Here is a 23,732-nt window from a genome sequence, read left to right as displayed (position 1 = left end):
AGGGAGCTGGATCCCTTGGTGGGTGAAGAGTTCTTCAAAACATTCTTTAGCACATCTCCTGGACATTACCCAAGCTAAAACAGCTTTGGGCGGACTGTATCTCTTGCAAGTTTTTCTTGCAGATCAGACAGCCAACTTGCTCTGAGGCCACCTTTCTCTAGCTCAGTGATTCCCCATGCAGTTGAGTCATGGGTGAGTTATGAATGAGAAATCTCCTGTGCTTGCTGGAGCTAGTTCCTTCCTTTTCCCTATCTTCCTCAGATAGCCACAATCTGTCATGTAGATCCAGCAAACCTTATTCCCTGAGGTGTATGTTAGACTGTGATGTGCTTTGTCCCAGCAACAAGAGGTAGTTTGGGAACCATTCCTCTAGAGTGGGTTTTCTTCCCTGCTCTTGCTTCTCATGGCAGTGATCCTTAAGATCTCTTTAGCATGTTCACTGTGACGTGTCTCATTCTGTGACCTGCAGCGCTGCCAGGAGTCTGTGAAGCCCCAGTTGAAGGGTCCATTCTATGGACAGAGAGGTTCATGCAACCTCACAGCATAGTGAGCAGTCGGCCAGCCACAGCTCTCCTGGGCATTTGTCACAGAACAGCCCTATTCTTCAGGGTCTGATGAGAGAGTGTCCTCTGTATTATGTGTGCTCCACAGCCCTGCCTGGTCCAGACTGCATAACATCATCCCTCCGTTTGGGGCGACCATGTGAGACAGTTCTTGTTATAGTGCAGTTTTTCTCTTGCATTCACCTTGGTGTTTTACCCCTGCCTACTCCCTGGAGCTCCTTTCTGTATTTCCTGGGTCTTGTTCTGACCTTTTCTCCCTCTCTAGTCCCTCTTCTGTGTAGTCCCTCTTCTGTGTGGCAGCTTGCTCTGCTGCCCTCTGTTACACCTCTTCTGCCCAGGGTGTGCTGGAAAGGTGGACAGAGAGTGGCTTCCTAGAGCCATGTACCGTACCAGGACATTACTTTCCAGCTGCCTTTAGGGCTATTCTTCCTGCTGAGTGAGCACTGCAGATAGCCTACTCCCTGAGCAGGCAAAGTCCCAAAGTCTTCTCGCTGGTCTGAGCCAGGCATAATCCCCTACTTTTCAAGTGTCTCTCTGTTCAAGTCCCAAGCTGTCCCTTGGGTCAAGCACAGAGCAGCAATGAATCTCTGCACTTTCTAACATGACCCTGAGACCACTCTCTCCATCTGCTGTGTAGTTTTTGCTTCTAATACCAAAGATAAACTATCTGGCAATAGTTTATCCTTAGCTTGGAGAAGTACATGTGTAATCTCACTGACATGAGACTCCTGCTCCTTGAAAACTGTGCGAACATGTTAAGCTGTAGTATGAGAGCAAATGTGACAACAACATTGAGTAACTGGAGCACAAATCAGGACATCCAGCAACTCCACCAGAATGAACTCTGTAGTAAGAAGTAGGCTCCAGACTGTTTTCAGACACAGAATCAATTGTTGGAGGTTTTGACTGTTCCCCTCTCCAGATATAGACCAATAGAGATCTTCCTGAAAGCCAGGCCTTCCCTGTTTGCTCTCCCTGGGTTTGTTTTTCAGGAACCCAAAGAGCTATCTTTAAGCAAGCTATGAGGCACTGGGAGAAGCACACCTGTGTGACGTTTGTGGAGAGAACTGATGAGGAGAGTTTCATTGTATTCACATACAGAACATGTGGGTAAGTGATACACACACCCCCTGCAGTTAGCTGTGTTGCAAATATTCCTGTCATCGATAAATGGCATTATAGATCCATCTCTGGTCAGAATAAGCTAATAGTCATATGGAGGATCTGACACTGAGACACCTCTGGTCATATCCATAAGGATTGCCAAGACAATTCAGCCTGAGCTCCAAAGAGGATGCCAAGCCTTTCTACATTCTTTTGTGGGGATAACACTTAAGTGTATATATGCACTTTTTATATACACAAACTTATACACGCTTGCACACATACATATCTGCACACTTGTGTGTGTGTGTATATATCCATAGATATTTTTGAAAGGATATAAGGTATGCGTTTTCTGACCTGTTCCAGACCCTTGCATTTACAGTCCTCAGTTCTTATGCCTCAGACTTAATAATTTTCTGATGTGCTGCATTTTTTATTTTTGATTTTTCAGATGCTGTTCATACGTGGGTCGCCGAGGAGGGGGCCCTCAGGCCATATCCATTGGAAAGAACTGTGACAAGTTTGGTATTGTTGCTCATGAGCTGGGTCATGTGGTTGGTTTCTGGCATGAGCACACAAGGCCTGACAGGGACCAACATGTCACAATCATCAGAGAGAACATACAGCAAGGTAAAATAACCCCTGAGCTTACTCCACCTGCTTTTGGGTGGGTGGAAATCTTCCTTGTGGTCTGTGATCTAATATGAAAAACAAAAAATATTGCTAGGGCCAAAGTTGGGTGAGCAGAGATTTGGATGTGCAGCTGGAAGTGTAAGAAGGTTCTACTCCTTTCCTACCATGTTTTCTTCTTTTGAGACAGAGAGATTTTTCTTTTTTCTCCTTTAATTGTGTCTTGCATCACAGGTCAGGAATACAACTTTTTAAAGATGGAAGCTGGAGAAGTGAACTCTCTGGGAGAGACCTATGACTTTGACAGCATCATGCACTATGCTAGGAACACGTTCTCAAGGTGAGAATCCCAGGTCACATCTCCTTAGAGCTACTTTCAGCAGTTGCGGTTGGCTCCGTATGGTATGTGAAACCTAAAAGGAGACCTGTGGACTATTGCAGAGGCATGTGGTGGTTGCATTGAGTTCTAATGCACTGCAGAACCTTGAATATATTTGCAGAGGCAAGGTAGGTGAAAATAAGTGTGGTGGACTCCTATTTTCCCTCCACTGAGCACTGAGTGGAATATACATTAGGTGCCTTCCAAAGCCATGTTAGTATGCTCTACTCCTTCCCAGACAGCATGTATGTGTGTGTATCTACCTACTTGCAAAAGGGAGTCATATTAAAATAAGCTTTGAGTATCTTGGTTGTCATGCTCATTCTTCAAATATTCAGGCTCAGGCTTCAAATATTGCCTTCAGAGTGCCCAGCAACTCTGCCAGTGAGAATTTAACCTCTAGATCATGATCTTCAGGATTCTTGTGTGTTGCTTGTGTAGTTTTGTTTGTTTGTTTTTAACCGTCTGTGTATGAGCTCTAAATCACAGTCTCTGAGCCGTATGATCCTCTGTGATTGGATTCTTCTTGAAGTTTTCAGTACTAGTTAACTTGCTGATCTTTGTGTGGGTCATATGCCCTTGACTCCCATCTTAGCCCTCCAGCTGCAGCCATTTTCTGAGCAGAGAGATGCACTGTAACAGGCACCTTTAGAGAGGTTGAATGGACATATCTATGTCCCAGATCAGGGATGAGATTTACTGGATGACCAGCTCTGTCGTGCTGCATTTTCTGAAAGCTCTCCTATAAATCCCAGTGCTGCTCCCTCCTAAGAGCTTTCATCACTACATACTATAGGTATGCACATTTTGGGGAACTTTTTTGCTGCTAAAATTAAATATGGGTTTGGGTTACTTTCATTTTCCCCCTCTCCCCTCCTTCTTTCCTCCCCCCTGCATGCAGTTGTATGGTGGTGCAAAGCCTGTTGGTTTTTGTTTCTGTTCACATGAACTAGGGAAAAATTAGTAGGCTTATTGGAGTTCTGGTTGTCCTGACAGAAAGAGATGGTGCTGTATAGGCAAGGTTTCTTTCCAGCCTTCAGAGATATGTTTGGATTGGATACCCAAAACAGACAATTCTTCTTCCCTTGGGGCATCTGTTGAGTCCTTCCAGCATTTGCTGGACTCTAATGGTTGGAATTGCTGTGCACAAAAGCAGGATTAAGTTATTATCTCCATTTATATTGCAAATGTCTCTGAGTCTGTCTCTCTTGAAAAACACGGTTCTTCAGAGTGCTGCTAGGCCAAAAAGGGATAAAAATGGCAAGAGATTTTCTACATTTAAATTGATGTTTAATAGGATTTTAAAATCTGTTTTCTTTGAGCCTTTTGTATCTGTGACCCACCTCCACCCTAGCAGCAGTCTTTGTGCAGTAAATGAACAGAGCACTAAGTGCCTCTGTGGGCTGACTGCGCTTTCACTGTAAATAAACAGCACTGGGAACAGACTTATTTATCGAGATGTGTCTTGGTCTGTTTTCCTAAGGGAAGGAGGTGAAGGTGACTGGTCTGCATGAATGTGAATTTGCAAATGTGTGCGCAGATCTTTCCCACCTCTACCTGCTGACTAATTGCAACCCAAACTCGCAGAGACATAGAACTCTTGAAGACAATAAGTTCCTGTGAGTTTCATGATAATTAGTGGTTGGGTATGGGAGACAGTTTCTGAGTAACCCCGCTAACAGAAGGGCTGCAGCGAGTGAGTTAATGCATTGACAGACACCAGAAAATCCACATAGCAAAAGGATGGGGTATGAACACCCCACCAGTATGGTTTGTAGCTTGGGTAACATCAGAGAATTCAGCCATGAAATGAGATTCCTCAGGTAACTTGGTTTTGGGAACTGCTTTCTATTCAGCACCAAGTCTGACCAGCTGATTCTCTGCCAAGGCTGGTATTGATGGGACAGTGATGGCAAAGTGGATGTCACCTCTTCCCAGCAGGCTGGTACCGCAGACATGGAGTGCTAAAGCATCATCCGTGTCTGGAGACCATGGCCTATTTCAGTGGATTATCTGGCCCTTGCTTATGCTGTAGTGTTGGACTAGACCCAGTGGAGCTGCAAGGACTGGCACTGTTTTCAAGAATATGTGCTGGTGCACCAAAACCCTTCTAGGATAAGTAAGTGCCTCCTGTGCCTCTGTGTCTCCCCTCCATTCTGATTTGGATTCCCTGATCTCATCCACCCCAAGAGTGTCATTTGGTGCTGTTCTGAATGGCAAGAGGACTGTTCCACTTTTCACTAGATGTGTCTTTGTTTTAGTTGTGGCCAGAGTGATTCCTTTTGTGGATTCTATGCTATTTTTCATCTATGCATTTCAGATACCTTCCTGCAATATTGGCGTTGTTCTAGCTAGTAGGTTTGCATGCAGCCGCATCATTTCTGTCGGTATATAGGAAATATACACAGAGTCTCTGTGTCTGTTCCACTTGTCTGGCATTTCGTTTATTCCCTTCCAAATTGGTGCGCAGGTGTAGTTTTAAAAGAGATTATTTATTGTTTCTTCTTTGTATCCATATGATTGTGTTCCTCTGAGATCAGGGTGAACTCAGCTCCAGCGATCTGTGTCCCAGCCTTGGCTGACCACTGTGCAGATGGATCCAGCTGTTGGGAGGATGTTGTCAGTGGATATCTCACCCTTGATCTGTGCTCCTCTGTATCTGCTAGATGAGTGAAAGGTTTAAACTTTGGGTTGGTGGCACACTAACCCCCTGTAAACTAGACACTGTTACACAAAAAACAGCAGAGTGTATACAGTGTATAGCCTTGTTTACTACATGCCTTGTTCATGCTATTAACTTTGCTTCCTTGCCCTCTGGCTGCCAGGTTGTGAGTGAGGAGGAGATGGAGGAATTATGAATCATCTGGCACGAGAGGCTCCAGAGCTATGTTTGTGAGTCATTGTCTTCAAGCAGCTCCAATGTATCCCTCAGCACAACCTTGTTCCTTGTTATTTCCGCTGTATATCATTGATGGCAAATCATATGGTATTTGCCATGGACAAATACTGGTGTATACCCGACGCCATTTTTATTTTAAGCTTTTTGCGCAGGACAGAAGCGGAAGGTTTTTCTGAGACACATTGTGTCCTGGCAATGAAAGTTGCTTCCAGTAGTTCTTTTGAAAGTTGTATTGGAATTGCTCTAGTTTTCCACTCGGAGAAAAACATATTTCTCCTTAGCATCTACAGCCAATGGGAGGAAGAGTATGGTATAGAGGGCTGCAATGGTGGTGGTAGTAAGGAACTCTCACCATGAGAACTTCTGTTCTTACTTGTACCAGAACATTGCCTTTGTTCATAGTGTGGCTAAAGGCTTATATTTTGTAGTGCATTGCATAACACACACAGCAACAAATTAAGCTGAATGTTGTCGTCTCGTAAAACAAATCCTTTAAGCTTTGTCAAGAACCGCAGATGGAAGTTTGACAAAAAGAAAGCTTAAACAAATGAGGAGCGCTAAGTAAATAGTGAGTGACCTTAATGCAGTAACTCCCTTGTTATTAACCATGGCAGCACACCCTGGAGTTGCAACAAATTACTCTGTATTTCCACAAGACTCCTGTTTGAGGATGTAGAAAGCACTGCCTGCAGGACAAGGGGCATCTTCTTGCTGTGTTCAAAACACGGTACCTAATCCTGCGCAAGGTTGCATACACATACACTTACATCCTCCACTTACATCCTCCTCTTCTACAGGTGGGGATCCAAATGCAGAGCTGGGACAAAAGGCAGCTCCCTGAAGTTAAGTGCTCAGCCTGCCTTGAATATCTGCTTCCCTGAGTAATGTTTAGAGCACATGCCTCCGTCACCCTCAGATGAGACTGTGAATGATCAGCCCAAGATCAGTTGCTAATTTTGTAATGTTTGTACAACACTTCATGCATTCATAGTTAAAGTACAAATGACTTCTGAGAGCATCTCTGCTCAAATTTGGTTGTTATTACCTGGTGCCAGCAGTGGGTTGTTGTGCTTAACTTACCACTGTATTAGGCAGGTAATACGTGCTCTGCCTGGCCCTGGACAGCAGGAAATTGGAGCATCCAGGATTCCTACCTCTGAGAGGAGAGGCTAAGTCTCTTATTCAAAAACAGGTCTGGCATAATAAAAAAGCATAACACATCATCATCATCAGTGTTGCTTAGAGAATGGTGATTGGGTGGGCAGCACAGTTCTTGTTAGACCTGTAATTTCAGCCAGAAAGACTGTCCTTCCTTCTCAGTTCCTTTATTAATAAAATGAGAGAAACTATATTTGGCATAATAGGAGCCTTGTTTAGCAAAGCTTGTGAAGGGAGTACATAATTTAGTTAGTGGAAAAAGTGAGACCAGAAATCTCACTGCCCCAATCTTGGCCACATCCTTGCAGAAGAAGATATACTTGGCAGGTAACAAGGAAACACAAGATAATTCTGTGGTGTGTGGGTAGAGTGAAATGATTCCTGTGGACTTGACAGCCTGGCTGCAAAAGAACAGTTTTTTGACAACCTGGAGTTCTGTTTTCTGATTCCTTCCTCTTACTTTAGCTCTCTGGTCTTAATGCTGCCTTTGGGTCTCTTTTACATGCAAACTCTTGCACTTGGATGCACTGACTTTGCATTTTGCTGGAAGTGAGACCTGAGTTTAAATCCTTTGCTGGAGTGAGATCAGAAGTGCAGCAGAGAACTCCTGAGTAGTAGGAAGAAAAAGTAGCACAAGAAAGGTAGAGACAGGCTGGAAACTCATGCAGAACAAAGGCAGAGGGCTGGCTCTTTTTCTCTTGTCTGTGAAAACAGCCAGCGCAGCCTCATCAATTAATGAACAAACTCCCCTTTACCTGTGGGTATTTGGCCTAAGTGTACAGTCTGCTATCCTGCTGAACCAGATATGCCATGGACCTCCTGCAAGGATATATTTTTGCTTTTTCTGATTTATGGAAAGGAATGTGTCTATGCTGAAAAAGAGACATCAGTCCTCATAGAACTAAAGCAAAACTTACTGGCTTGATAGATTTGCCTATGTATTTGGAAGCTATCTGCTGTAAGGACATGGATTCCTCAAGACATATGGTTGCCACAGACTGCGTGTCATCATGGGATACATGGTCAGGGGGATGGTGTGGGAGGCCCATCTTTTACCCGGATGACTCTCTGTGCATCATGCTTCACTTCTCTGCTCTTTGTCTCTGTTCTTCCCTTTAGAGGGGTTTTCCTCGACACCATCCTACCCCGTCGTGATGATAGTGGGGTCCGGCCAACTATTGGTCAGCGTATTCGCCTGAGTCAGGGAGACATCGCTCAGGCGAGGAAGTTGTACAAATGTCCAGGTAAATATGTCTTGTGGAGATGGCTCCAGTTTTATTCTAGGCACTGAAGTTCTGGAGCACCTTAATGATCCCTTTGATGAAATAACTCAAGAAATATAGACAATTAAGTGCTTCAAGGTGAAGAAAGAAATGAATTTGCCTAACGTGTCTCCCAGTAGTACTTGGCCTGTATTCCTGTTTATTTTGGGCTTAAGTTGTCTTAAGTTTCTAGTGAAACCTAGTAAGAGCAACTGAAGAATAGGATGAGGAGAGTGGTAGGACAAGACTTATATTTTGATGTTGTTTTTGTATGAGTAAACTGTCCAAAAGATAAATAGGGGTGTAAGCTCTGTTTACAGGGCATGGAAATGACACATGAGACCATGGATAGGGTGGCGATGAGGAATTAGAAAAGTGGCAGAAGGATGATGGTCGTGAGGGAGTCCTTGCACACCAGCCATCACATTTCTGTTGAGTTATTTCTATAGGCATTTTCCCAAGGGAGAGCCTTAGGGAGACCTATGAGGTGTCTCTGGGAATGGTTATTATGTGCTTTGTTGAGGCTTGAGAGGGTAACATCGAAGAAAGCTCGAAGATGCCGATTTGTTAGACAACTAAGAGCTGGAAGCTGGTGTGTTCAGAGAAGGATTGCATCCCCCTCTTTACTGCTAAAGGAGAGATAGATTGGGAAGAGCTTTAAAAGAGAGAACGTGACTTAGTAAAGACTGTTAATATAATTCCTGCCCTATTCAGAGTTTGCAAAGGTTTACAGAAAGTTTTGGGGTCACATATATGGTTGGGAAAAGACTAAATTTACCCGTCAAAACGAAAAGATCCCATTAAAATGGAGGTGCTGGGAAAAGTTTGTGCAATAGCTTTAGCTGGCTTAGATTTTTGTTAAAAAACAGATTTCACATAAGGAATCCACCAGGCTTAAGAACAGTTTGACCGTGAGGTTGTAATGAAAAAGCTCAAACGAAGATGGCACCCAGTCTGGGAACTGTGGCATGGACTGCAGCAATCAAGAAGGGAGAAAGCGGGGAAGATGTGATGCTGAGAGGGAGAAAGTTTAACAGGCTTTGCTGTGTTTTGGCTGGTGGTAAAACATCCATGGGAAAATACTGGAGAATGAGAAAGTTGTCCTGATTTTGCAGAATGACTTTGTAAAACATTAGTAATAGAGCAGAGAATAATTATTTAGAAAAGGAAGAGAGAGATTTGTTCAGTCATGGCCCAATTGTTTATCTAAATCCAGCTGGTCTGGCCAGCATATTGATCAAATTGAGTGTGGCTTTAATTGATCTTAAACCTTTCCTGCATCATCATTTTCTAAGCAGGACAAAGGTCCAATCCACTTGGAATAAGCACAGGGAGAAAATAGGAAGGAAAGGTAGGTTTTAATAGTATAAAGAGTCAAAATTTAACTCAGTAGTTGGCGTACACTGGTCTTTGAATCATTCACAAGAGGAAAAAAAGAATGTCTTGTACCAGATTTTTATTTGAGTCAGAGTTAATCCAATCAGATTTTCCATTCACTTACCTGGAAACATTCCACTAAAGCTTCAGATTTCTCAAGGTGAGCTTGAAAGTCAATTCTGATTTGAACTACAAAAGCAATTTTCTTTAAAACGAGGACTCTTCTGCATCTTGAAAGTTTTCTACTTGCACAGTAGAATTTTTTTACTCCTTGTTTATGCCACAAAGCTTTAGCAGAGATTATTCCAGTTCAGAACCCTTGAGAGCAGAATGATGAGACTCTAAGCCTCGTAAACCATTTTTTTCAGTATCTATTATTCATTTTTGGCATTTTGGTTTCCTTGAGCATTTATGTACAGATTGCATTTGAGGAGAGTGCAATATATTTAATGACTGGGGTATTTGCAGCTGTTGTTTGAATCTGTAGTTTTTGAAGAAGTAATTATAGAACTTTTTCAAATGTAAAACTTAAAGAGTTCAAGACCAAGGAACATTAGTTATTTCGAATTTCAGAATTAGTTAGTTCAAAGCAATGTTTGAATGAAACCTTTGGTTGAGGACAACTTTGTTCAGTAGTCAAGCTTGAACTTTTAGATAAAGCACAGCAACATATTCCAGAAGTTGAATGGCAGATGGCTTCCTTTTTATGAAAGAGAGTCCTCACCTGGGAATCACCTTGCAGGACAGCTAGTGTGATGGAAGATGAGTTGCAGAGTGCATTGGGACTTACCAGAATGACTGCTGTATTTGCTGTAGAAGACAGGACTCTCCAAGTCATTAGACTGGAGCTTTTGTGGTTGCAATAGTTAGAGCTGACTTAGCTTTTGCATTCTAAAATCCTGCTGTTTTAAATTGCTCTTAATTCCCAAAGCTTACACCTGCTGGGTAAAAGCTAGTGCCAAGCCAGGTGAAGCCAGAAGAAATTTGCTGAAGGACTCTTTGGAAGATGAGATGCCTTCTGCTGCATAGTGGTAAATGCTAGATTTCATGTGGCTACCTGATTGATGATTTGATGGTTACAGTCTCTAAAACCCCTCTCTGCCATTACTAGCACCTATCTCTGCCAATGTGAAGAAAACAGAAATCTTAACCTGATGAACATGTTGGGCGAGGCTGGAGCTGGACTGTTTCTGCAGATACTACAGCTTCCCGTGCAGTGCTTCTTTATAGTTGCATAATGATAAGGGGCGGGTACTCAGGGCTCAAAACTTCCTTTGAGAAGAAAGGAGCAGCATGCAGGTGTTCAACTCTCCTTTTTTACTTTACACCTCTACATCAGGTACATGCATTTTCCTACCTGTTTTGTTCAGTGTTGCTTCTTTCTAACAGTTTTTAAATACCCTTGCCTTTCTTAGGAATCACGTTACAGAGTCTGTGCTGATCTGTGCCTTGAAATATGTGCAACTCTTTTCTAGCAGTGACTCAACCTTCCAGAACACCCCTAGGAGCCATTTGGTTGAGCAAAACCCCTTTTTGTGTCTCTGCCTATTGTTCATCTTGTCTGACCTGTCAAGCTGTGGGTCAAAGTACTTCAGGGAAATTAAGAATTTCTGGCCTAGATGACTCCCTCTTCCATTTTGGAGGATATTAAACTTCTTGAATGGGACTGATCTCTTTTCACCTCCAGCTTCCGACCTGCTCATCTAAATCTGACCATGGCTGAAAAATTAATGAGTGTGTGATAGCATCAGGCAGAGGAGCAGCTACTGGCATTTCCATGAGAAAGGGAGCCAGATGTTCAGTCTTGTCAGATCTTTCAAAGCACTGTTGCTTAATGAGGGAATTTTAGGGACTTCCTTGCTGTCACTGAGGAAACCAAGTTGCAGGTCATGAACAGCTTTGTAGAATCAGTGGTTTATGAAATTAAAAAATCAACTGAAAAGCAATAGAGCCAAAGTCCCTGCTCCATGGAATGGGTATTTGCATGTGTCTGCTGAGTGATCTCAAGGAGACGGGAGCTTTGATATGTGTGATCCCCTGATCTAGTCAGTCAGCTGCTCTGCACGTGTACACTTTCCTTTTCCAGCTCAGTCCTCCTGGCTCAGGGAACAGGAACTGCAGTAGTCACTGCTTTCCCAGATGTTGGAAGATGCCATTCCCTAAAGAAACATGTGCTTGTACATATTATTTGCTTCCCAAAAGTCATTCTGGGCTTTACCTTTCATCGACTTCAGCTGCCCACAGGAAAAGGCAAGGTAGAGAGAAGGGGCTGTAGTGTTCACATTTTACTCTGTGCAGTGGGACGGCAGGGTGAATGCAGGATAGCCAGAGCCTAGGCACAGGAGAGCTTCCCTTCCTTTGGTTACAGTGTTTTAACAACAACAACAATAAAAAGCAGTTAACCATGTTAACTAAGGAGAGCTTTACTTTCTTGAGCAGCTTATAATAAAGGTTAAACAGTTTCACTGGCATCGATCTTGGGGTTGTGGAGGGGTTAATATTTTATGTTTGATTGATTATAAGGTATTCCAAAACAGGGTTAAAACCTAAATGTGCTGGCATGTGAAAGGAGGGGAAAGAAGTGTGCCTTTTTTAGAGCCTGTTTCTCTGTCCTTGTGCTGATAAACTCCTACCTGATAACCCTGGCAAATACCACATCATCCCCTTTGGTGAGGTCTCAGGTGGTAAATGGCACCTTTGGCCACAGCCAGGCAGGACTGAATGAGCATCCTCAGAGTTTAACAGACCCCAGTGTCCTTCAAAGGGTAACTCCTTGCTGCTGTCTTCTTTATTTCTTTTGCAGCTTGTGGAGAGACCTTGCAGGACATAACAGGAAATTTCTCAGCCCCTGGCTTTCCAAATGGTTACCCCTCCTATTCCCATTGTGTCTGGAGAATCTCAGTAACCCCAGGGGAAAAGGTAGGTGTGGCAGTAGCTCACGGTGTGCTCTGCACTTCCATGACAAATGACTTTGCCTATGACAATAATGTTAGCAACTGACAGCATGCTCTAGATTTCTGCATGTCTGAAGTGCAGAGCTGGAACATGAAAAGACTTCAAATTTTTGTCGTCCCAGAGACTCACCTGTCTTCAGGGAGGAAGTCCCAGGGGTCAGGTATACATGGTCCTGGGGAGAGCTAACGCACTTACAATGGCAGTGTGTTGATCTGTGAACCCGCTCCTCTCAGTTGAAGACAAAATCCTTCCTGGATAGTTTCCTCATGTACTCAGCTTGCCACCTGGCTATCTGACTGAGTTTAGAGCTAAGGAGTCACCTTTCAAAACCAGCAGGCAGTCAAATGAACTGCATAAAATGTGCCAACGAGGTGGTTCCTGGAAGGAATGGGAGGAGTCAGAAGTGACATTGCTGACTTGCCACCATCACACAAGCAGAATGTCTGTGTCGGGGGATTCACGCTGAGCAGTGCAGATCAATCAGCCTTTCCTTGTTTTCTATCTCCTTTTGCTTTATTGATCCTCCTGTAGAAATTAAGTCTTTCCTTAATTCATTAATACCAGCCCTTTGGACCGTTTATAGTGAATCCTGGCTTTGGAGCTCCTCGGCAAAGGCACTTCATTGAGGACCATACTTGAAAATTGTTCAAGACTGACAAGGAAAGGCAGAGTTCACTTGTTTTTCAGAAGTCATCTTACTCTTGGACTCTGTTCTGTTGCCTGCAGGCCCAGTCCTACGCAGTGCTGACCCTCACCATTAAGTTCAGGGAGAGTTTTGCAAGGGGAAGAGATATCATGCCTAGTCCAAGCTCTGAAATAATTTGCTTTTATGGCTTTTACAGTGTAAATGTTTTTCGTGTGGCTTAGGGTGTAAATGTTACCTGATGTATTTTCTCAGCCTCTTTAGAAGAGTTACATCAGGTATGGCCAAGCATCTAAATGGTGTAATACTGGTATCAAAAAAAAAAAAAGGCAGTTCAATTTTGGAAGTTCAGTTCAAGAAGTTCAGAAGACCTGTTTTGTTACGTTTGAACAAACGTAATAATTGGTGCACAATAATTGGTACACTAATTGTTATGATTTGTACAGTGTTGTATCACAGCAAAGGCACTAGCTGGAACAGATATTCGTTGTAGTATAGAAATGAGTATGTATGTATAGAAACAAATTTCCTTTTGTTTTCCAAAGTCAGAGAATTGCACAAATCTGAACAAAGTAAGTAACATCATTACCAGCATTCAGTACATCCTGCCATGTCCAGTACTTTACTTTGAGAGGAGAGTGTCTATTTCAACCTAATAACAATTTTTTGGCAAGAAGTAGAGGTAACATATGGGTCAAAGCTTGCAAGCACATAATACCACAAGTGTATCCCATGCAGTGACCTCAGTAGGCCCAGAGCAAGGCCTATAATCCTTGTTATGGAAGGAGGAGACTAAAGGGGTAAAATTTTCAAGCTAAATAACTGAAATAATTGCTCTGTAAAGCTAATGAACACTGTTGAATCACAGTAGCCACATGAGCACCATTGTCAGAAAGGGCATATGTGGAAATGTGGAAGTGTGTCAGCAAAATCATTTATTTCTTACAAGAAGTGTTATTAATGTAAGAAATAACCCTCAAATACCTATGTTTTTGGGCAGTGTGTTCTGTAACAGTTCTCTATTATTGACATGAGTCAAAACCAAGGCTTCTGTTTTTTTAATTGAAGAAACAAAATTGGGCGTTTTTAGTAGCCTCTTACTGAGATGCAGTGACTGTGTGAATTACAGAATGGACAAGGCAGTTACTTGTGCTGTCTGATGTCATCAACGCTTTTTCTTTGTTAAAACACCCTGAGAACCTTTATTTTTAGTGAAAGGTGATTAAAAAAAAATCCAACCAGCTGTCCAACTATCTTCTACTGCACACTCCCTTATGTAGCGTAATAGGAGAAATAAAGTACATAATCTGTAGAATTTACTCTGTTGAGTAGCTACATTTGCGAAGTGTGTCCTTTCTCTTTACAGATTATGTTAAACTTCACATCAATGGACCTGTTTAAAAGTCGCCTCTGTTGGTATGATTATGTTGAGGTGCGCGATGGCTACTGGAGGAGGGCTCCGCTGTTGGGTGGGTGACTATTTTCTTTTGCCTGCACTTTGTGTATTCTTGAGCCCTGTTGCCTTTAAGGTTCCTATGTCCAGCCAAAGTGCTGGTGTCCATTAATGTCTCCAGGCAGAGGTGTCAGAGTATTGTATTCCTACCAGATAATTCAAGCTCCAAGTCCTTTAGTAGCAAAAGTTTTATTCCTTCCTTTTCCAGCTTGAGAACTGAGGCACAGAGGAAAGTGAGTCAGGGCATACCTGGGATTAAAAAGGTGGTCTGTGCAGTTTTAAAAATTTTAACCATTTTTCCATTAGGCCCAAATGGAATTGCCAAGCAGTCAGGAAGAAGCAGACATACAACTTCTGGCCCAAAGTCCTGGCTTTATTTCTCCTTGAGAATAGAGAGTAGTTTGTACTTTGGGTCTCTGTACTTCCCATCTGGGGATTTGCCTCTGGGATGAAGATTATTGATCATGTTAAGGATGTTCAGCTGTCTGAGGGCTCTACCATTCCACTGCTTCCAAAGGTCTCAGGAAAATGCAGCCCTTCCTTGATATCCCCTCTCTTCCTCCACCTCCTGCTATCAGAAGACTGCAAGTCTTTCCCTGCCCTGCACTGCCGGAGGTACTGTGTTAGGGATGCTGTGCTGATGCTGCCATCAGACAGCAGAGTCAGTGGGACTACAGAGGTGCACAGCTCACCTTGGCCCCTTTGGAAATCCCGTCCTTAATGCTGGCTGAAGTTCTTGGGTTGGAGCTGTGCTGCTCTCTAGAGGCTTCCTTGTGCCTGTGTTTCCATACAGAGTTGGCAACAGTTTTTAGTGCTTCCTGCCTGCTTTGGGGTTGGCAGCAGTTGTTGCTGGTTTCCACAGCACATACAGCAGGTAACATTGCTCCAGCGGCTGTGACTTACATCCTCATTATTTATTTTCTCTGCCAAGTAATTAGAAGGTATTTCAAAAAGAAAGCATCTCCCTGTCCCCCGATGCAGGTGGACTTGTGAGTGTTTCCATCTGGAATGAGAGGCTGCATGAGGGGCCACAGCTCCCACAAGGGGTTGAACCCATGAAATTAGCCTGGAAGAGGCAGACAGGAGGTAATTCAGCAGAGGGCGGGGAGAGGGATTAGTGTGAATTGTGAAAGCATGGACTTGTGGAAAAAAAAATACATGTGCACTGCATATTTTCCCAGGGAAGTGTGTGAAAACCCAGTCTTTAAATGGTGTATAACTTTTTATGAATGGGCCCTTTATCATACTCTGAGGATTTTGCTCATTCTAGTTCCTCATCTGCATTTCCTCTCCCTGATGTCCTTGTTAAACTCCAAGTCTAAATCCAGGAGGCAGTTGCTCAATGAACCTAAAGGAAGGAGCTTTGCACTGTGTTGCGATTTGTGAGCATCCCCTTTGGATATGATGCTGCTGCTGCTGCTAGACTGTTTCATGATTCTCCCTTGCTAGCAGGATTCATGTATTTAACAGTACAGATACATACCAGAGAGCTCTCTGCTGGATTCTGGTCCCAAATGGAAAGGGGAGAAAAACAACAACAACAAAATCTTCATTAATATAGGGGAATATGAATTAAGGGTAAAAATAAAAAAAAAAAAAAAAAAAGAGAGAAAATGATTGAAAAGTGGGAATGGTGAGAGTGAAAGCGTGTTCTACACAAACATTCCTTTAACTGCATATTTTCTTCACTTCTTAGAAACCACAGGGCCTGCTACACGGTGCTGCCAGTCAGCTGGGAAATCTTGATTGTCTTTTTTCTGCCTTCTAGGTAGATTTTGTGGTGACAAGGTCCCTGAACCAGTAATTTCCACAGACAGCAGGCTGTGGGTCGAGTTCCGGAGCAGCAGTAACATCCTAGGCAAAGGCTTCTTTGCGGTCTATGAAGGTATGGCCCTTAGCAAGCCCAACTATGTCACATTGCATGGAGCATTCCAAACTCGATGTGGGGATTCATGGGTCAGTAGTTCTGCTTCACAGTGTTGTTACGCATGGCCCGCACTCTTGTTTTTAAGGGAACTAGCAGAATTTGCAGGCTGTTTAAGAGCCCAGACCTGAATCTGCAAGCTTAGATCATCACATTTACTTTCAGGAATAGGTTGACAGTACAGGACAATGGCAATGGCTTCTGTTTGTAGGCCATGGTTCTGTTGTTTGCCCTAGCTGGTCCATACAAGCAGCAGTGCTGTGTCTAGCTGGGGTACTTTTAGTAACATAACAGGCAAGGTTCTATTTGGGATCATAAATTTTCTGTCACTTAATGCAGCTTATTTTGGGTTGTTTGTTTAAATGAAATGCGGAGGATTTTTCTTTGGTTTCTCTCTTGTATGTTTTACTTACAGAAGTTTGGAAATTATCATGTCACTTCTGCTGCTTAGATGCTTCATAAGCTTACATGGCACTGCTTCAGACAGGAGCAGTGCTGCCCAAGTGACTAATGAATCAGTAATGCCCCCTTTCCAGATGCACCTAATTTTGACAATAATGACTCTAAAATGTATTAAAAGCCTTGTTATTTTCTTATAAGTACCAGTGTTGTCGACAGTATTGAGACTGATTTTATTACTTCCAATGATGCATCCTCTTTCAGCAGCCACACAGACAAGCATGACATTGGAAGCCCAATACTGAATGTCCAATATACTCATGAATAATGAAACTAAGAGAGAAGAAAACACAATGCTGTCGGGGAGTGCAAATAAAGCATACAAGGATTTTATGACAGTATGGGACTAGCAAATCCTTTTCACAAGAAAAAATGATTTCATGATTTGAAAAATGATTTCAAAAGGAATTATTATCCCAGAGACAGAGGTAGTTTGCCTTTTTTCCTATGTCTATCCAGAGAAGGAGCTGCTGCCTGGATCATATTGTTTCTAATGCCCCTTTTACGGTAGTTTGCTGGAATTAGAAGTGTTCAAACGCATGTGTCCACAATAGTCTGCACTGTTTTGTCTTGTTGTTTCTATGGGCTACTCTTATTAATTTTTACAGCAGGTTACCCCACAATGATATCTAGCTAACTTAAAAAAACAAAACAAACAAAAACCCAAACAAGGTGAGGACCATTTGAGAGAAGCAAGTTCTCTGTTCTTCATCATGTGTGCTAATATGGCATCTTTCTTCATATTGATAAATAATACTGAAAGAAATTTATTTGACATTAGCTATGTGTCAAGGTCAGTTTGCAAAATGGCTTTTTATTATGGATAACTTTCCACAATTCCTGTTGATTAATAGATGATCCTTAAATGTTCAGTAAAAATGAGCAATACTTGCTTCTCTTGACTGTCGAGGAGAGCAAATGGAAGTAGACTGTGCATATAGCAGTTGAACTCTGTATCCCTCTGATGGTTCATATTTTCCTGCTTCTTCAAGGCTTTTGCTTTTTTATGCAAGCCTTTTCCTTAAAAAGCTTCTCTTTGGGAAGGTATAAAATATATTACAAAGTCTAACAGCAAGCACAGAGAGTTACTGATGGAAGCCAGCTTATGTCACATTTCATAATTTTTTCATAACTCTGCTTCCTCTTTTTGGAGTGGCAGATATTAACATTATCTGTATTTCTCTACATATTTTATTTGCTTAAGAGGGAGTGTTTCCAAAAATCTCTCTTAATCTCTATTTCCCTCTGATTCAAGCTCTGTTAATGGCTGCTGAATGACTTCTGTGTTCAAGCAGCAAGAGTAACTTTTGTTTCCAAGAGGAACTATGCTCAAATCTTTAACTAGTTATTCACATTTGTTCAAAAGCTCTCTGTGTTCCTATTAGTTCCTCTTTTTATTTAGAACCCTTTTGCCTCACATATTAAAAAGCCAAAGTGGTTTTTACCATTTTTACCACTGCTTCTCTCTCTCTCTTTTTTTTTTTTTTTTTTTTTAACCGAGAGCGTGTGTAAACTCCTGTACGTTTGAACTTCCCTGGAACTTCTGGGGTGTGGACTGATCTTTGGGTTTGACTTCCTCTGATTCTTGACCCTAAAGTTTTAAATAGGTGGGAGAAAAGAGGTGGAAGCAAGTAGCCCCATCATAGAAGGAATATTTGATACTAAATGACAGGAAATTAATGTACTAAAAGCGTCCTCACTGTTCAGTTGTTTTGTTACTTTTCTTGCATGAGATTCAAGAAAATCTTTTCCTCTGGATTTCATGACTTGATAGAGAAATTGCTCATGGTACTTCTTTGCAGAACTGCTGCAGCACTATCTACCACCACTGCTGGTAAGAATAGCTCTGATTTGGGCCAGTGTTACCTGTCCCCTGAAGCTGTTCTGAAACCCAGAAGTGGGGTCCACCAACAAGCCAAGACATCCTGAATTTGTTATAGTTTTTGGCTTCTCGGGCTCTATCAGCAGATGTTATTTCCATTTTACAGTAAAACTCTTCTGATATATTAGCCAGTCAGCTGAATTTCAGTGTGAACTACTGCAATGAATAGAGAAAATACTGTGTGCTGGCTGACAGGTTTGTGATTGTTCAGCAATTGTCAATCTTCCACTTTGCTCTTGTAGTCCTTTTCCTTTTAGGTGGGGGTGACGATTCCTTGCAGAATCGTCCAGTGGCTCTTTTTGGCACCATTTCTAGCTCTCAGTGTATAAACTTGAAGAATCTAAATTGTGTTCTGCAGCTAAATTTTACAAGAAAAAGAAATAGCACTGCCTCACAAAGGAATGCTTTTAAATAGGTAATTGTTAAGTGTTAGTAATTCGCCAGGCAAAACCAAGACAACACAACCTCACACAAGCACTCTTTGGGACATTACAGGGAGACCCTCATGCGACCTGTTATTGTAACACATGATGGGGAGATCCTGAGAGTGTGGTGGAGACTCGTGTCCAACAGGTGCCATTGCAAGGTCAACTCACGGTGCTTTGCACTTGCTTGATTTTAAGCACAGCCAAAACATCCATTTGCCACCTGTAGCTTTGCGTGTCTGTCTGTTTTTAACCATGAAACAACACAGGTATTAACCTGTTATACAGTTCTGCAGAAAGTTGTGCTGAACTAGTGTTGTCCTTGTGGTCTCTGCTACTCTTGTGCATAACTGGATTTTATACTTGGTACCTATTCTTGACCTTTAAACTTATTAATATCTGCATTTGCCACAAAGCTCAAGTTTTCATACTCAGCAGTCAGTGTGATGGTCTGTCCCCTAGTGAACTGCTGTCCTTACACTTGTTAATATTGCCATCGTGTGGCTGGATTAGGTTTACAACTTTATTTTGATATGTTATTTAACATCTTTTCTTGGTTCTTGGTTTTGATACCAGGTGTTAAGTAGTTATGAAGGTGACCAGTTGTGAAGATAGTGGGAAACACACGAATCCATAAATCTTCTCTGTCCCCATTTGTTCACCTTCTAAGGAGGCTGATACAGCAAAAAAGAAGACATGGTCACTGAGATGAAATGTTAAATTTGTAAAAACTTCCATACTTGTGATTCCCTTTATTGATAAGTGGTATTCATATAAATTTGAATGAAGAAGAAGGCCATGTTTGGAGCAGGCTTTAGCTAAGGAAAGGCTTGTAATCATGTGTTTTTGCTGTTTGTTTGTTTGTTTGTTTGTTTTTATGAAGCTATTTGTGGTGGAGAAATTCACAAAGATGCTGGCCAAATCCAATCTCCCAATTACCCAGATGACTACAGACCATCCAAAGAGTGCATCTGGAAGATTACAGTTTCTGAGGGCTTTCACATAGGCATCACATTCCAAGCATTTGAGGTGAGAATGGTTATTGTATGCTCTTAAATGATTATTACAGTTCTATAGGTTCTTTAAAATTAAAAAGAAAATGATTTAAATAGTAGCATGTTTTGCTTAAAGAAATCTTTTGAATAGTTCAGAATACTATTTCTTCTCATCAGAAGATTGCCCAGAGATTTTCAAGCAAGTTTTTAAAAAACTTTTACTCTAGACAGGAGGAATTAGAGGGTCACAAAATAGTCGATCTTGTTAAGCAGGGAAGCATGCGGCCCTGTCTTTTCACTCAGGTCAAATGAAATTGGATGAGGGTAATACAGGGAAAAAAATCCTGTTTTTCTCCCTGGGGCTTGGCGTATTTTAGCATATTTGTCAGTCTCCAGAGAAACATTGTGGTTCAGGATAGCAGTTTATAGGATGTGTTAGACCTTTAGTCAGGAATCCTATGATCTTTCTGCTGACTAGTAATGTCCAAGTCACAGACAGGAGTGGACAGGCCCTGGGTTGGTATGTAAGCCACCCAGGCTTAGCCCACAGGCCTCTAGCCCACCGGACGTTATGGCTTGTATACAGCCTGGGAAAGGCCTGACAACCACTACCTGCAAGCTGTGACACCAGGGCTAGTCCTTGAGCTTTTTTTATTTGTAGTTGTTCTTCTTTGTCCCTTGCAGCTTCTCTTGGCAAAGCAGCCTGTAGGTAGTCTGGGATCAATGCCATGAAATGGCAGTAGAACTGACACATGCTTGTACTTAAAAGTGGTTGCAGCTGCAAGAATTTTCCACAGCAGCCACAATGTAAGGGCCTTGTTGAGATCAGTTGTTTGGGATGTTTCTCTGGAAGCTGACTGGTGGTCGAAGTCTGAGTAGTGATTTGGAGTGCTCGTATTAGTAAGATACAGGGAAAGCTCTTTCCTTTTGCAGATTGAATGGCATGACACGTGTTCTTATGACTACCTGGAGATCCGAGATGGCCTCACTGAATACAGCCCATTGATTGGTCACTTCTGTGGCTATGAAAAACCAGAAGATGTCAAATCCAGTTCAAATAAAGTCTGGATGAAGTTTGCATCAGATGCAACCATAAATAAGGCAGGCTTTGCAGCAAATTTCTTTAAAGGTATGTAATCTGGTACCTCTCAATCTCAAAGTTAGGGACCACTCATTGCTTAACCTACTGTCATACCAATGTGATTGGTTACCACTACATCTGTTTTTAGTTGAAAGTTACTAATCTTGTTTGTACAACTGCCAATGCCAAATTTATACGCAAATTGCTTTGAGAATGTAGGCTGGCTTGATGCTGAGGCATGAACACTGCCTTCCTAACAAGACAGAGTGCCTACCTCAAAAAATGCTAGCAATTCTTACATAGGTAATTAGCAGCACAGGCACTAACACTTTGTGTTTCACAGCTAGATAGCATGTGATCCCCATTTATCCATGCCAAGGGATGCTAACATTACAAGAAGTGTTGAAAACAACTATCTAGAGTTATATACTAAAGGAAAATTTTTGAGAGGGAAAATCTGAATGTAAGTAGAATCCCAGGGAAGATTTGAGTGCTTTGGGAAACAAATGTGTTCCTAAACAGAGATTCTCCTCAGGAAGATGTGAGCAAGACAAAGCTTTTGCTTAAGAGATGGACCTTTGCAAGCATTCTGGTGGCTTAATAGAGACAAGAAGCAAAAATATAACTGCTTGAGAAAATACCTGCTGGAGCTGCTGTGAGGTGGATAGAATCATGTTTCTCTTATTTCTGTACACCTCTCTGAACATAATAGCTGCAATACCAATATTTGGATTGTGTAAGTCTTTTCTTTACTTCTTTTTTTAACTTTTGTCTTCCATTTAGGGTGATTGAAAGATCACTGGCAAATACTGTGGTGTTTCAGTCTAGATGCTGGGCAACTCTCACAGTGCTTGGATTCCTCTCTCTAAATTTCTCAGATTACATAAAGGCACAGTTAGTACTTCTTCCCAAAGATGTGCCGGCCTCTTTCAGGAGCTGATATTGCAGACTGTGTGGTGCTGATGTCTTCTGAGAATTAGCACTAGCCAGAGACTTCTTGGCCTGTAGCAAGTTAGTTTGTATAATATGATGCTTTCCTGCAAATATGTAGAATACCTACCTATCTACTTTGGTATGTTTGCTGGAGATAAGATGCTCAGAAATACATTTAAAAAAATGCATAAACATGTGCTGCTAGTGCAATTATAGGCACAAGTATTGTCTGTGCAGTTTTTGTTGATGGACTAGATCATGCAACATCTGGTCAGACACAGAGCTTGTTGATGTCAGGTTGCGAAATCTCTATACATACACCTGCAAGCTCCATGTGGAGTTTCAAGCTGGGACCTGAAGTCTGCTGTATCTAGAGATTGTGACTGGCAGCCACTCCCTAAATTAAGTAAATGAACAAATTAGATAGCACTGCAGGCAGCCTGCAAGCTTCTATCTTCAGCTGATTGAGCATTGGGTCAGCTTTGCCTTCATTAATTTTGTGCAGAGCTACAATTACATGTCCTACAATGGTGGGAAAGAAAATAGCTTAAAGAAAACAGAGCTAAGAATCAAACTGAAATTAATGCCCCTGTGAGAACATGCAGTGCTAACTTCTAGCTGTTCAGTGAAAATAAACCTGCAAACGGTCAGATCACAGAGAGCAGGTCTTTCGTCAGGTCTAAGACCTTGAACTGGAAAGCAATACTCTCTCAATAGTAGGTCCATAAAGAGAAAGAGGAGAATGAAATCTGTTTGAATTGGAACTGTTACAGCAGAGAGTTCCTGACTGTAGGAAGACTTTGAGGAAGACAGTGTTATCGGAACTGTTCCTGTTTGGCGTGCATAGTAGTAACTTTTACTGGAGCATTTTCATAAAACCATCTATTAAGGAATGCACATGGAATCAGGAGCCAGGATGAGAAGCTGGTAAATCTGGCTGTCTGTATATTGAAAAGTCAGCTCACATTGTTGAGATTTGATTGGGAGAACCTGACTTCAATGTTAATGGTAGCAACTAATGTATCTATAATCAGGAATAAAATTTCCTTGTCCTTCCAGCTCTTTTGCTGTATTTCTACAGTGGGATATGTCTTGCCATCCATAGCTGCTTTGTCATGGTTGCTATAATGAACTGGATTTTGATATCTCAAGTCCCTTAGGAGCATGAGGAATAAAAAACAAAACAAACAAAAAACAAAGCAAATGTGAACCAAATGTGTGTTTTCCCGCTTCTGACTCAGGGAGGGGGGAAAAAAAAGTTATGCCCTGTACCTGGTGATAGTAATTTTTTGCCTTTTGAGTTTTTGGTGGTAGGAATGCTTCAGCACTCATCAGACTTGCTGTAGTGCCTGGTCCATGGGCTCTGCTTGTCAGTTGGAGCTATAGTCCTTCTGCCTAGAAGTGTTGCCTAAGAAAATGTGAGATTTGAGTGCTTGGAAACTGTGACTCGTTGTGGTTTTCTCCTGACAGAAATGGATGAATGTTCTCTGCCAGACAACGGTGGGTGTGAGCAGCTCTGTGAGAACACACTGGGCAGCTACAAGTGTACCTGTGAGCCTGGCTATGAGCTGACTGCTGATAAGAGGAGCTGTGAAGGTGAGTAGCCT

At 42.1% G+C, this 23,732-nt stretch overlaps 1 protein-coding gene across 2 annotated transcripts in view; it reads left to right on the top strand.

The window, feature by feature from the left end:
• TLL2 (tolloid like 2) overlaps positions 1-23,732 on the top strand; it is an 84,775-nt gene that overhangs the window by 50,545 nt on the left and 10,498 nt on the right. Inside the window, exons 5-14 of one of the 2 annotated variants that reach the window (XM_088531421.1) lie at positions 1,556-1,673; positions 2,122-2,300; positions 2,535-2,640; positions 7,856-7,980; positions 12,179-12,294; positions 14,340-14,442; positions 16,195-16,311; positions 20,000-20,145; positions 21,045-21,240; positions 23,596-23,721. In XM_088531421.1, the coding sequence (XP_088387547.1) occupies positions 1,556-1,673; positions 2,122-2,300; positions 2,535-2,640; positions 7,856-7,980; positions 12,179-12,294; positions 14,340-14,442; positions 16,195-16,311; positions 20,000-20,145; positions 21,045-21,240; positions 23,596-23,721 (1,332 nt within the window). Of the gene's footprint in view, positions 1-1,555; positions 1,674-2,121; positions 2,301-2,477; positions 2,654-7,855; positions 7,981-12,178; positions 12,295-14,339; positions 14,443-16,194; positions 16,312-19,999; positions 20,146-21,044; positions 21,241-23,595; positions 23,722-23,732 lie in introns of those variants that run through there. The other variant, XM_088531422.1, reaches the window with a different exon arrangement.

The sequence above is a fragment of the Tinamus guttatus genome, unplaced genomic scaffold, assembly GCF_059628265.1.
Source record: "Tinamus guttatus ecotype Peru unplaced genomic scaffold, ASM5962826v1 Tinamus_guttatus_pri_ptg000416l, whole genome shotgun sequence".
NCBI classification, from domain to species: Eukaryota; Metazoa; Chordata; class Aves; order Tinamiformes; family Tinamidae; genus Tinamus; species Tinamus guttatus.
The sequence above is the reverse complement of the archived record's forward strand: the minus strand, read 5'-3'. Positions and strand labels throughout refer to the sequence as shown.